We start from the raw sequence: 14,636 nt of genomic DNA, 5'->3' as shown, positions 1-14,636 counted from the left end.
GCAAGATGGCTCTAGTCCTTAGAGTTTTCCCAATGTAATCCATATTCTGTAGCATATTCTGTATGAGAAAGCAGTTGAGGTTCCTTTGATTTCTTAACTGAAAGGTTTAATTTTATTTAACTGCCAATTATGCCTTTGATATTAAAAGTAGCATGAGGTAAACAGATCTTTGAGAATTCCATGCAGAAACTGGAAAAAAAAAAACTGTGCAAACTCTGGTACTTGGATTTGGCTAGGGAGTGGTGGGGCTACTGCCACAGAGCACAGAGCACAGCGAGCACAGCGATTCAAAGGTTCCAAGCATCTACAGATAGGAGACCTCTACTATCCGAACACAACCGACCAATGCTTTCGGAAGCTGCTGCTCTCACTAACTCTTGTCCTGGCCTACAGACGCTAACTCAGGTGGGCTCCAGGACCAGGTCAACGAAAGACTCCAGTATAAATGACTCATTTCAGGTGTGAACAAGGGGCACCTCCCTAAGACACTATGTTCAGTCAGGATCCCCCACAGACAATCACAGTGACAGAGTAAACAGATGGACAGCTAAAGATTTTATTACTTCCACTTTAATTTTTTTATAGACTATTATCTGTTAAGTTGATGAGGCAAAGAAAACAAGCTATGATATCATAAGATGTCAGAAAATAGCGGTGTCTATACCTTAGTCCGTATGTCTCCTAAGAGCTGAGAGCAGTCAATTTTTAAAGAGAGAAATTGAAAATAATGAAGAACATTTTGCTAAACAGCACAGTGAAGTTGGCATTAGCAATGCCTACAATTAGAAATACCCAGTTGTATAACACAGATAACAAGGAACCTCTTACTGTCAGGACTATCTCTAGTCCTGTCAGTGTCCTTCAATTCAGAGAGAAACACCTAAGCTACGAAACCAAAAAGCTAAAAAAAAAAACAAAACAAAAAACAAAAAAAACAAAACAAAAAACAAAAAAAACAAAACAAAAAGCCCACTAGTTTCCCAAAGAAACTCAAACCATTTTTATTAGTTATAGACCTTTTGCCATTTATAAACTAAACTTTTCCCAGGTACAACTTTGGTTTAATATTGGAAATTTTCTAAAAACTTGATAGTTCACTTGTGCTATGCAAGATGAAAGTAGGATCCTAGGACTACAATTCTGATTCACAACAGTGTGGTTCATACCTGCAATGGTGGTGCACAACTTTAATCTAAAATCTGTGAGTTCCACATTAGTCAGGTCTATATAGTGAATTCCAGGCTAGCCAGAACCACACAAAAACAAAACAAAACAAAAAACCTGGAAAGCTGACTCAGCAGTTAAGAGCACTGACTGTTCTTCCAGAGGTCCTGAGTTCAATTCCCAGCACCCACATGGTGGCTCCCAGCCATCTATCTGCACTTCAGGCCTCCATAGGAGCCAGGCTTGCACATGGTGCAAGGACCTGCATTCAGGCAAAACATCCATGTATGTCAAAATACATTTGACAACAATTTTTTTGGTTAAATATTTCCACATAACTTGAAGCTATCTTCTTACTTGAATAAACAGCAACCCAAGAATGACACAGCCAATCCCTAAAACTATGCAAGCAGAAGCTAAGCAGTAAATCATTAGACTAAAAAACAAAACAAAACAAAACAAAACAAGCTACCTGAAAAAACATGATTGGGGAGTAATAAGAACTAAAACATCTGACTGATCACATCAGAAAAGGTGATCCACACATCCTCAGTTCAGAAGAACAGAGTCTTTAACTATATCAGTTCAAATACTTTGGAAGCTGAGGTAAAAATAGAAAGTCAGGGGTTGGGGATTTGGCTCAGTGGTAGAGCGCTTGACTAGGAAGCGCAAGGTCCTGGGTTTGGTCCCCAGCCCCGGAAAAAAAAAAAAAAAAAAATAGAAAGTCAACACTGTTATTATCACAAGTTAGGACATGCAATAAATCCTAGCTATTAACAATGAACATGTTTAAAATGTGCCTTTCACCTCTATAGCTAAAATTAATTTTCACAAAATCGGTCTGTTTTTTAAGGTGAGTTTTGTACTTCTAAATTTCGAAACAACTCTGAGGGTCCAGGGAGCTAACTCGGAGGTGTGCTGCTTGCCTGAGATGCAGAGGCTCCTGCAGAGGGAACCACTGAACACAAAGGTGGAGCCTTCCTTAGACTTCAGATAGAAATGCAGCATCAGCAGGGCTCTGACTCTGGACTCCCCCAAGAGAAATGAATGAATTCTTTGAAACAGGATTACTGTCATCATCATCTGAGTCACCCTGAACACAGGGCCTTGTGCATGGTAAGCCAAACAAATGCTCTACCACTCAGCCACACCCCCAACTGTAAGTCACAAGTTGAAAGACTAGGGGAGTTAACCAAACAATAGCACACACATCACCATTTCAAGTTTTTATAATATCATGTAAGAACAGTGTATATACATATGTGAAATACGTATATGTATATACATACAGTAGACTGCATTCTTCCTACAACTACCTCAATCCTGAAGTGTTTTAAAACTTTACTGTTTAATGTGTGGAGCATTAAGAATCAGGAACATGGGGTTGGGGATTTAGCTCAGTGGTAGAGCGCTTGCCTAGGAAGCGCAAGGCCCTGGGTTCGGTCCCCAGCTCCGAAAAAAAGAACCAAAAAAAAAAAAAAAAAAGACAGAAGAATCAGGAACATATCTTAGATTAAATCCAGGCATAGTGGCACATGCCTTTAATTCCAGCACTCAGGAGTCCAAGGCAGGTGATTTTCTGTGAGTTCAAGAGCAGCAGAGTCTACATAGAGAGCTCCAGGACAGCCAAGGCCACACAGGGACTCCTTGCCTCAAAAACAAGTCAATGCCCTATAAACTCAATGTGAAGATAACCTTGAAATTGCATGCTTATAAGTATATATGCACGAATACTATTATTAAAGACAATAAAAGATTTTTGTTCCTGATACCTAGGTAAGATTACTGGAACTGGCTTAAAATACTGAATATTAGCAAGGATTAATCATTAATACACTACTCTCCTCCTACACTGCCTACATTTTGGCTTCTCAGGTTTAATCTAGCATTTGCCATCCCCTCTCCAACAGAGGCTCTGAATAGGAACAGCTACATGGATAGAGAAATGAAGGAAAGAGTACCAAGGCATCAGCTACCGCCTCTTCCACATCGGAGCCTGTGTTTAGGACCCGCATGGCACTGACAGAGGATGACAACCGGCTTGACTGGCTCATCCCATATCCTGGACCTAATTCATCAGAAAAGAAGGAAAACAGCTTTTAGAGTCACAGATATGATAATGCAAGGGTTGGGGGCCGGGGGAGGGGGAGTCAACTCTTATTAAGGGGGAAAGAAAAAAAACCAATGGGACAAAGCATTTTAAAAGCAATATTGTATTTTTCTGGGCACAATGAAGTTTTGGTCGAGTAAAAGGGAAAAGGCAGTCAAAATTATTCACAAATGAGAAATGAATTTAAAGAACCACTGTTTACTTAGTAGAAGGAGGAGAAGATGGCTCTGCCAGTTCAGGCAAGGCTCTCTAAATGAAGTGAACCATAAAGTAACCCAGACCTCCCTCATCAATAACAGTCAGGGGGAGATTTGTGAAGTCACACCAGCAACTCACCACAAGAAAAGCTCTAATAGTAATGTCTCCTTCAGGAAAACTCATTTTATTCTTTAGCTAAAACAGACTGTTCAATAACCATCAAGTGACTACTTTGTGTCCAATGTTCTGACACATATAGACAAACTAGACAAATTCTCACCTGCCCACTGACTGTTTTGTATACAATTAAAACACTTCATCCACCATTTTGGTTTTTTTTTTAAACATACATATATAAAGATGAAGTACATAACTGAGAACATAAAACAATTCTATATTAAAAAAGATACAAGTTGTACCAAAAATAAACCCCAAACAAATAAACAACCAACCAATGCCCATCCGCCAGTTAGAAAAATGCTAAGGTTGCTAAAGGGAAGAAGGATAGTTACGTGGAGGAAAAAACATAAGTGAATTATTCTCTAATAAATTAAATTTACATAACACAAATTAACTTGAAATGAATCTTATGTGATGAAAACGGAAAAGGACAGACTCTGGGATGAACGCAAAGATGACAGTGAAAATGTACTCATCCTTCACCTGCGGCCCCACACACATCGGGGGCGTAGAGGGCACCAGTGGATCTGGAATGGTGTCTGGAGGCTGGAATAACAGGACCATACAAACCTCATCTATCACCACAGAGACAAGGATAATGGCAGCACTACTGTCAGGCGAGGAGTTAGTTAGCAGTGGTGTCACCCTCATAGTTAATGGTCAGAGCATCACCACACGGCAAGGGAACTCCAGTAGCATTGCAAGATCAACCCTGACACAAATATGAATTACACCTAAGTGGACGGACATAGGCTATAGGAGACAGAAAAGGCAAGTATTCAGATGGAGGGAAATGTCAAAGTACAAGCATGAAAACAAAACAAAAACAAACACTTGTAGTAAAAAAAAAACCACTATGGTAACTATTGATAATCAAGTCCTTCAGTCTTAACACCTAGTGAGAGTTATTTCAGTATAAGATTGAATTTTTGTGCCCTTCTTCTATTCTTATGTTGAGATACTGAGCCCAAGTGTTAAAGGAAGGTGCTGACTCTGAGAGGCACTCTGGTTATGAGAACATTAAGGCACTGCAGAGAGCTAAGGAAGCACTTCTCCACCATGCAGGAGCCAGCAGGGCCCTCAGCAGACACTGGGTACCTTCGCCTTCAACACCCCAGCCTCCAGAACTGTGGGATAAGTCCTGGTAACTTAGAAGTACTGAGCTACAGCAGTGTCTGAGCAGCCTAGACAGACTAAGACATAAGGGAACTTGGAGCACGGGTCGCCATGTGTGAGGAAAGCACACTATTAATTGCTATAACTGCAACTGAATTCTTTCAAGATCTCTGTTTTCACAAGTATACAGACAAATTTTAGATTAGTCAAACATTTACTTAATTATGTTAAGGCAAACATTTTATTCATAATGGTCCAAAGAATATTAGTTTTGTATCTGGGAATAAACTGTTGAAAAATAGAAGCTATGCACACTGAAAAAAGACTTTTACTACCCTACAAAAAAGCCCATTAGAAATCCGTAATGTAGATCCCGAAATATCACTCTATAACCTAACCCTCGTACTTTACATCTCGGACCTCTGTTCAGGTTGATAGCACATAAAGCTGACCCTTGTCTTATATCTAGAATTAAACTGCCACATAAATGCATTTTAATGTTTAATAAAATACATATGTTTCATTTTAACATCATCCTACTCTTATGATTAATGAAAGCTGATAAATATTCTTCATAAACTCTGCATGTAGGTATGTATGTAACTTAGATCAACTATATATATAATAGAAAATAATACAAAAAAAAATGCTTTTAAATAGCAACCATGTGGCTCTCCTTCACCTTGGCTGGTGACCTTGTCAGGATGTAAGCAGCCACATGGCTGGCAACTGTCTTACTGAGACTAAAGAGTATGCGCTATGCTACTTCATCATCTTAAGAGGACCATGTGGTATAAAGCAACACTCGGCTCGAACTTCTCAGCCATGATGAGCTCTCTACTTACCATTGCACTCCTTTTAGAGTAAGGAAGCAGTAACAAGTTTTAAATAGTTTGGATTCCTATGGATTCTTGTATGATAAAAATGTAAGGGTATATTTGCTACACATACTACATATATGATTCAACTCTCGCTTAGAATGTACTATTTATGGTGATAAAAATGTAAGGTTATAAAGGTCTATTGAGCTAGCAAAAGCTAATTCAAGATGTCTAACTACTTAGTCTTCGCCAACTGCTTAACATCAAGGTGGTAGAAAATTTAGATGAGAAATGTGTGTTTGATAAATAAGGTATATTTGACAGTCAAGAATTATAAATTCCTATGGTCAATTCAGGTTTGCAGTAGTATCTGTCTAGCTTCTTTATCTTTTAAGTTTTAGCTATGGCTAAACCAAACCATAGAATAAACGGCAATGTTCTATAATGGTATACTATAAAAGAATCGGTGAAGTTGTCAGTCTCTATGAAGTGTGTCTATGATAAACTTGATAAGTGAAGAACTTCAACTCAAAATTGTTATTTTTAAGGCCAAACCTAACAGGGATGAAAAGTAAAGTTCTAGTCTTATAAAAGCTACAATTATTAAAGACTGTTACAGATACTTAAGAATTATTATCTAAGTTAGTGGTCAGTCACCTTATAAATGATGAAATTCTTTAATGTGTTCAGAACTGTATTTGTAGTCATGCTAGTTCTAATGTAATTAATTACAGGAATAAGCGTTAGTCCCCTCTATATGTTTATAAAGTTAAGCCAAAAACAAGTAACTCAAGGCAAGAAAGCCTGTCTAGTTCAGATAGAATTAATAGACAGTGGCCCTCGACTGTTTCAGAGCTACAGAATATGGCATTTAAAATGTTCAATAAAAAACCTTTTCATAATAGAGAGACACGCCAGTTCCTGGCAGCTTCCCCAACATCTCCTCCAAAGAAGATGATGGACACAAAGAACCTCCTCCTTGAGCTTGCTTTAAATGTGGCAACGTAGGCCAAAGGGCAAAACCCCACAGTTCACCTCAGGCGCTACCAGGTCCTGATCCAAACTGTGGACAAGCAGGACACTGGAAGGTTGACTATCCTGCTTTGCTTAGACAGACAGGCAAGTCTCCCCAAGTTTCTTCTCCCAGGGGTCTGTCAGACCTCCTGGGCCTGGCAGCCAAAGACTGATGCTGCCCTGGGGCCTCTGCCCCCAATGGCCATGGAGGAACCTAAGGTGACATTGTAGGCAGCCAGGGAGTGTCTGTCATTTCTAATAGACTGGAAGCTGCTTGGTCTGTAGTTCCTGCTTACTCAGGTAAAATTCATCCCCTTCAGGTCTCTGATAATGCTGACACTAGGCTAGTGACACCTTTGTTAGTGTAACAGCAGCAACCAAGGCCTCAGCCGCCTGCTCAGTTCTCTTCATGTGTAACATCAGGCCTCAGGCCTCCCTTTCCTACAGCTTCAACTAGGCCTAGACACAGGTTACCGTGTAACTAGACTCAGAAAAGAGATACACTCACAAATAAAACTTCAGTGTAACTTTTTACTATTCCTTTAGTTAAAGGAACTGGCTTTACAAAGACTCTTCTCAGTCATCAACCACCTGTGTCTTGTGGTAAATAATTAAAAAAAATAAAGGTATAAAATTTATGTAAGGTCTAAGCTTTAAGTTGTGAGGACCTAAAAACCGTTTTAGGGTCTAAGAAGGTGTGTTTTAAGGTGTGTAAAGGCAAGGTATAAATGAAGGTGGGTAAATGTGTGTTATAAAAGTTCGAGGGTGTGAGACTTAAAGAAAAGAACACAAATTGCTTCAGATTCCTTTCTAGCTAGGCTACTGGTACGTCTTCAGGTATAAACTTCAAAGTGTTTCTCAGTGTACTAACAACATCTGTCTACTCTACATACCCCCAGTCTTCTGGATAGAGGAAAACTCTGCTGTCAGGGTCTGTCTTCCTACAAAAATCAAGATCAAGTGAGCTCCCCAAGTCCCACCCCGGCTCTGCTGCATGGGAGGTCTCTGTCCTTCCAGGGCATGCCTTCAACTGTGTTCACAATTTTAACCTGAAACTGATTCCCAAGTCTCTACTATGACACAAAAGTGCGACTCTGTTGCCTCTTCTACAATGTGGACCTCACTACAGATCACAAACAGTGCTAATGGTCACATGTCTAAAACTTATCTCTACTGTACACTTGAAAATCCCTGTAACCTTCACGGCATCTACTTGAATGTACCTCTCACGGGTCAAATGCACCCCAGGTAAGTCCTCCTGTCAGCCAACAGCCAGCTTACCCTCCCATCTACACTACTTATTCCTGAGGGTGAGATAGTTTTCACTTTTCCTTATCCTGGGACTTTCCTCCCTCAACTACCAGGATCATGGGGCCTAAAAGTTTCAATCGTATACTCATGAAAAAGAATTTTTCCTCAACTCTTTATCTTCTGCCCTAACATCTATGTGTTCCAGTATCCTGCCAGGTCCAGCCTCACAGATGTATACACCAGGCCTGTACTTTCCCAGCCCAGATGGTCCCACGGAGCCTGGACACTGACTGACACAGCTGCTCTCCTGGGATTTGACCAGCACCCCACTTTTCCTGGGTAGTCAAAGATGTCATTGTTGCCTCCCAGACAGCAGGAAGCAGTCTAAATGGTATAGCACCCTCATTCCTGCCTTAACACCAACCTTTCCCGTTTCCTCACCTTTTACAATAAACAACAAGGAGAGATACTGAAAGTGAGGCTCTCCTCCAGCTTGCCTTTCAGCAACTCCATGCCAGCAGTTGATGTCACCAGCCATCACCACCACCAGGGGCCGCGCGTTTCCTGTTGCTATGAATTGCGTTTTCCCCTGTGAGACATGCTCAGCCCTTAAAATGTCCCTCTGGACATCACATCTGTCTATCTGTCTGCCTGCCTGTCTGTCTGTCTGTCTCACATGTTCTAATTCTACAGGTTTTGAATTCAATCTTCCTTTTTGTTTGTCTTCTTAGAGACAAATATGTAGACTATTTATGATTTTGACTCAGCCTCCCTAGTGAAGAAATTGAATTCAATATTCTGAATTTATGTGTGACATTGACTTGATTATGGTAGGATTCCATTAATATAATGATTGACTTGCTCACTTAAGGTAAGTTACAAAGGGCAGGGGTATTGCCATGTATTCACTCCTTTGGCTTCTCTCCTGAGACTGACAGCCAAGATACAACTGAGGAGGAACACTAAAGCCCAGAAGTATGGCGGTTTCCGCAGGGGAGAGCTCACTCCCTCGGGAAGCAGTGTGCCTCACACCTGCTCAGACACTCACCAAGGGGCTGGAAAGAGCGGACCGGACTTGTGTCCCTGCTGCTCTCTCGGCTAGCTTCCCGGCTACAGCCTTGACTCACACTCGGCCGAGGAATCCGGCTGCTCCGGGCTGACAGGGAATAGCAGCAGCAGCACAGCAAGAGAAAACAGAAGGCAGAATTTAAGCTTTTCAAAATTTTAGCTTTCTTTTTTTAAGGAACTGATTAATAACAAGCCTGTTTGTATTGGGATTGAAAATGAATTGCTCTTTTATTCTTTTCTCCTTTCAGACTGAGTCTATGGAACCATGGAGCCCAGGCTAGTTTCAAACTATGAAGCTTTCAATTCATGTCTTATTTACTCCTTATAAATAAAAACACAAAATACAAATACGGATTTTAAAAAGCCAAAAGAATCTGAGAGTATGGACTGAAGGTATAATAGAGAATCTAATAATGTCTGGAAAGCAAAAGGAAGCAAAGTAGTGAGGATGAAAGGCCCAGAAACCCTTGGTGTTACCAAGGACCCAACCCCACATCTGTAGGCCTACAGGAAGTTCCCAGCACGGAACTGAATGGTGACATACTTCTGCAGCTCTAAGACCTGGACTCCTCAACCATTTCTGAGGAGTCTGAGAATGCGGAAGAGGCAAAGCAAGTGAGTAGTAGATCAGGAAAAATGAGTCCATCCCACCCAGGAAAGCCGTGAAAAGGAGTCTCCAAGTGACAGCTGGGCTAGAGCACAGGCCATGGCCCACAAAAGAGGATGCTCCAGAGGTCGTGAGGCTTCCTGAGAGGACAATGTCACAAAGATATGAGAAGGGAATGAGGTCTTTTATAAGTTTTCAAAATAGACAAAAAGTCAGAAATTGTTGGGAGAACAGGATGCCTCACTGCAGACGCAGAGCAGCTGACGGGAGCCACTGGCAGGACTCGAGCAGAGCTTGCTTCTGTACAGCGGGGCGGTCCCTTCCACACTGCAGTATGCAGTACACAGTGGACTGTGAGAGGAGGCGGGATCACGGCAGCTGTGTCCTATGAGCAAACTTTACTCTTAGCACTTTAGAGAAGTCTTCGTATGTGGCAGTCTTGCTATGTTGCCCAGGCTGACTTAAAGTCACCATCATCTGCCTTTGCCCCGATTAGATCGTACGCTCAGGCACCAACTATTTACAGCTTTCAAAAAGATGATTTACGTGTGCACGCATGTCTGTGGAAGTGTATGGCACAAGTGAGAGAGTCATGTGCCTGCAGAGGACAGATGGTGCCAAAGCCCTGGGAGCTGGAGCTGCAGGCGGCTGTCAGCTGCCCACTGTGTACTATGGATGTGGGAGCCAACTCAGAGGCTCTGCGGAAGCAGCAAGCGTTCTTCCCACTCCGCCATGTTTCAGCTTCAGAGTAAGGATGAAGCTGGCAGCGCTAAGACAGTAGAAAGGCATGAGAATTAAGGTGCGGATGAGAATTAAGGTGCAGATGAAACAAAACCGTGACCTTGGGCTTGACAATGCTAGGCCCCTTTCAAAGTCCTCACACTTTCAAAATTCAATTCATACCCTATACTTCAGCAACCTAGACATTAGTTCTCCTTGAACGTTCCAGGATGCCAAAGGTGGCCCTGCAGAGACTTACCCACTGAAAGCCTAGATGGGCTGGCCTCTCTGCTGCAGCCCTGGCTCCTTGGTATCTTGCTTCTCTTCTGTGCTGAAGCTGAATTGACCAGGATTCGTTGAGCACCAGAGCTCACAGTAGAGAGGGCTGTTGTGGTTAGAACTCTTCCCGGAGACCCAGATCTGCTGCCAGCTAAACAGGAAACACATAAAAATATGCAAACACTGATGCCAAGGTAACGTGCAAAGATACAAGACAATTGTGATACGGCAGGTTCTAAGACCAAAGAAATGGACTGAGATTTATACACGAACATAACCTGCTGAGGGAAAATGCGCTGTGTATGCCAGCGCTGAGGGTAAGCCACCTCAGGCATATGCTTGATAAAGGCAGGCCTACTGGGATTTTAAGACAAACAGTAAGAAGATCCCCAGGGCATTCCCATGTTTGACAGTGTGTTTCCTGTGGCTTAGATGCTCTATGGAAAAGCTTTACTTACAAGGGTGGAAACTCTTAGTTCTATTACTGCTTCTATTTGTGCCTTGAACATACAGTGACAACTTGCTTTTTCTTAAAATAGCTTGCCTCATGAAATATCTGAATGGGCATGGTCATTTGGTGCTATTCAAATTTTTAAATTTTAAAAATTAAAAACTGTGCTGCTTTCAAATCTGGTCAGAGATGGTTCTCTCTAGTGTGCAGTGACTCTCAACTAGACAAAGAGCTTAGACTATGTAACTGTTGATGCTCAGAGATAAATGGAACTTCTTTGTTAAGGTGACCTACACCAAGGCTCAGGGACATTGCAGAAGGAGTCATGGAAAGAATGTGACTTGGGGGTTATGCCATGCCTACTGTGTTCATTACCTCACAGCTTGGCTACACTTGAGTTACTATTCCGGCATGCACAGAGGGAGGAAAGGCTCAGGAGGCCCCACTCCCAGCTCAAGAGCTCTTGTCAGCTGATGGCTAATGGGGAAGGCAGAGTCCTCCCACCGCCCCACTGTGGCCCCTAGAAGGGCACACTGCTTCCCCACATTCTTGCACATACTGGTAGCGCTATTTGGACTCAGCAAGTCTTTTTTTAAATGGACACGAATGTAAAGGAGAGACAAGAAAGAGGAAGAGGGGAGAAAGGTAGGGAGACTATAGGGCTAAGACACATTGTAAACAGTGGATGAAATTGTCAAAAATAAAAGAAACACTAAATTTAAATTAGGTGCTGGAAAAATTGGGCCAGCTGAGGAAAAGAAATTTGTTTTTGCTAGTTGTGGCTCTTGGCTGGCCACATTCTAGGATACCAAGTTCCAAGGGTAGACCAGAACTAAGTGTCACACAAGTCAGATATATGGTCAGGGACTAGAGAGAAAGAGCTAGATTAACTCTCAGAGGTCTGTGTATAGATTAAGCAAAGTTAAGAGATAAATTTTTTTTCTTTTTTCTTTTTTTCTTTTTTTTGGAGCTGGGGACCGAACCCAGGGCCTTGCGCTTCCTAGGCAAGCGCTCTACCACTGAGCTAAATCCCCAACCCCAAGAGATAAATTTTTACAGGGGCCTGCCTTCTTGTGCATCTTCGGCTGCTTTGGAATTTGAAGCAACCTGCTCGCCTGTACATCCTGCATGCTAGGGTGGTAGGTATGTCAGGCCATACCCAGAAAGAAACCCATGTTTCAACTAAAACCACCAAGGCTACCTTTTTAAGAGGGATCACTTTGTCTAGCGAAGTGTTTTATGTGTGTACTGCATAAAAACATGGATCAGATGCTCAACCGAATGGTAATATTTTAGAAACCTTGCATTTAAATAAATCTTCAAGGGAAATGTTGTCTCTGTTACCCACTTTTACCACTGCTTTCTGTTACTTTTATTGTTACCCACTGTTAAGAGTCAATGTTCACACTGCACACTTTTACATGACATACTCAATGGTGTCTTATTTCTACCTAGTAGATTTAAGACTCAAATGCCAATGGGAATGAATACTGGCTGTCAAAAGTGACACCGTGTGTTGGGCAGTGTTGCTGCACCCCTTCAAACTCAGTACTGAGGAGGCAGAGGTAGGTGAAACTCTGTGAGTTTGAGGCCAGTCTGGTCTACAGAGCAAGTCTAGGACAGCCAGGGCTACAAAGAGAAACCCTGTTTCAAAAAGCCAAAAAATAAAATAAATAAATAAATAAATAAATAATAAAAACCAAAAACAAACAAACAAAAAAACCAAACAAACCCAATAACAAAAAACCCAAACCAAATATAAACCCCACAAAAAACAAAAACAAAACCACCCATCAAAACAACAAGATTGGCACTGTATACTAGGAGGCAGGTATTTCAGAGGGCTTTAGAGGCTATCTTATCTTCCTTATGGAAGATGCCATTTCTAATCCTAGCCAGCTGTCTTAAAGTAACTTGAACAAGTTCTTGGGAACTTACAAAAAACATGGCTTTAAAAGCTCCAAATTTTGTCACCCAATGCAGGTTAACAAACAGGAACAAGCTAGCTGTGACCAACTGTTCTCCTTATTGTTAAGTTTTCTGGGCATCATTTGCTTAGTTCAATTCATACTAGGTCAGTTTTTAAATATTTTCAGCACACAAAATAAAATATATTCCACCAGGGATAGCAATATTATAAAATGAAGCATTGCTTCCTGTGAAATTAAAAAAATTACTGATTGAGTAGATGACTTCTAAATTATAGAGAAATCACTCAAGTCTACTTTAAAATGATCGTTCAAAAATTTCATGATGTTGCAGGTGAAGGATCTTCAAATCTGGCTTCTCTCTTCTTCTTTGAAGTATTTCTGAGGCATCTATTTTCTTCATGCAATATATAAACTAAACATACACACAAAAACACCCAAACACCCAACATGCCACAAACTCACAATGCAAGATGGAAGTTATGAGAAACTCTCGATGATATAAAAACTATAATGAACTGAGTACATACAGTATGCATTTTATTAAAATCAGTAATAAATTCATGTGGGTGGGGGTACTGGTAAGGAAAACTAACGAACTCTGTGAAATGTGGGTCTATTCAGCAGACAGGAAAGATCAACTTAGAAGCATCTTGACTGTTCTTTCTACTTTGCATTTACTGAATTGATGAAACCTGTGCAAGTTCACTCTCTAGATATTTAAGCTCACGCATTCCCTCACCTTAGGGAAGGAAGCTGGAAGTGTTCACTTCATGTACACACAGTCCTCTCTTCTCCATTATGCTTTGTTCACCCAAAGAATGAGACATTTCCAGAGCCTGTGGCTTGTTTGGAGTCATTTCTACTTAACGTGCTGAGGCACTTTCTCTAGTAGAACCAGCAGAGTTGAAGAAAAGGGCGTGTTCACCCCAGAGAGCAGCATGGAACAGAAATGTCCCAAAGGCAAAACTTCAACCTGAATAACTATTTTCTGTTGTATTGTAACATTTCAAAATGTTACTAGAGATTGCTCTCTCCTCTTAATAGCTATATCTGTAGAGTCAACTTGGATAATTTCAAAATTTTTAGAGCTTTTGTGATCTTAGAAAGACAAGCCAAAGAGAACTCCTGAGAGTATTATGCATAGGAGTCTCTGCTGAATAGAACTCAGTCTTGTTAATGAGACTAGGTGAGTCAACGAGATGTGCACACATAAAGTCTGGAGATTCTTACCACCAATGGTATTAGCAGATTGTGATCCTGAACAAGTGCAAAGGCAGAATTAGGGTAAGGGTTATAATCCACGAAGAGGGGAGAAGCAGTTTAAAAATGGATGGCAGGTGAAAATAACAAAGCTTTAGTCAGTTCTCAGGAAACAAACAAACAAACAAACAAACAAACAAATCTAACGCAAAAAAGGCAAACTTTAAAAAAAAGTTCATAGCACACATGTCTGTCACGAAAGCGGTACACATAACAGGTATACAGCTGACACTCATGTACAAAGCAGATGAATGAAACTGCAAAAGCCAAGGCACACTCTTCAGCTTATCCACTAAGAAATCCGTTGTTAAATGTTTACAATTTTCTTCTAAACATTTAATTTAAAGTGAGATTTAGGAACAAACACCACATGTTATAGCTGAAGAAAAGTGGAGATGAAAAAGCTAAGCATTTCATCTTTCTTAAGAGTCACAGAAAAGCAGGAGGCGGGAGGGAGGAAGCTTCC

At 41.1% G+C, this 14,636-nt stretch overlaps 1 protein-coding gene across 27 annotated transcripts in view; it reads right to left on the bottom strand.

Moving 5' to 3' along the window:
• Clasp2 (cytoplasmic linker associated protein 2) overlaps positions 1 to 14,636 on the bottom strand; it is a 182,605-nt gene that overhangs the window by 47,549 nt on the left and 120,420 nt on the right. For 6 of the 27 annotated variants that reach the window (XM_032910952.1, XM_032910956.1, XM_032910949.1 and 3 more), the window contains 6 exons: positions 14,141 to 14,167; positions 10,509 to 10,679; positions 8,903 to 9,010; positions 4,136 to 4,198; positions 3,126 to 3,232; positions 665 to 688 (listed from right to left, as the gene is read on the bottom strand). In XM_032910952.1, the coding sequence (XP_032766843.1) occupies positions 665 to 688; positions 3,126 to 3,232; positions 4,136 to 4,198; positions 8,903 to 9,010; positions 10,509 to 10,679; positions 14,141 to 14,167 (500 nt within the window). The remainder of the gene's footprint in view (positions 1 to 664; positions 689 to 3,125; positions 3,233 to 4,135; positions 4,199 to 8,902; positions 9,011 to 10,508; positions 10,680 to 14,140; positions 14,168 to 14,636) is intronic. The other 21 variants (XM_032910969.1, XM_032910964.1, XM_032910966.1 and 18 more) reach the window with 6 other exon arrangements.

This window comes from Rattus rattus, chromosome 8 (genome assembly GCF_011064425.1).
Source record: "Rattus rattus isolate New Zealand chromosome 8, Rrattus_CSIRO_v1, whole genome shotgun sequence".
Lineage (NCBI taxonomy): Eukaryota > Metazoa > Chordata > Mammalia > Rodentia > Muridae > Rattus > Rattus rattus.
Note: the sequence above shows the minus strand (reverse complement) of the source record. Positions and strands in the feature narration are given on the sequence as shown.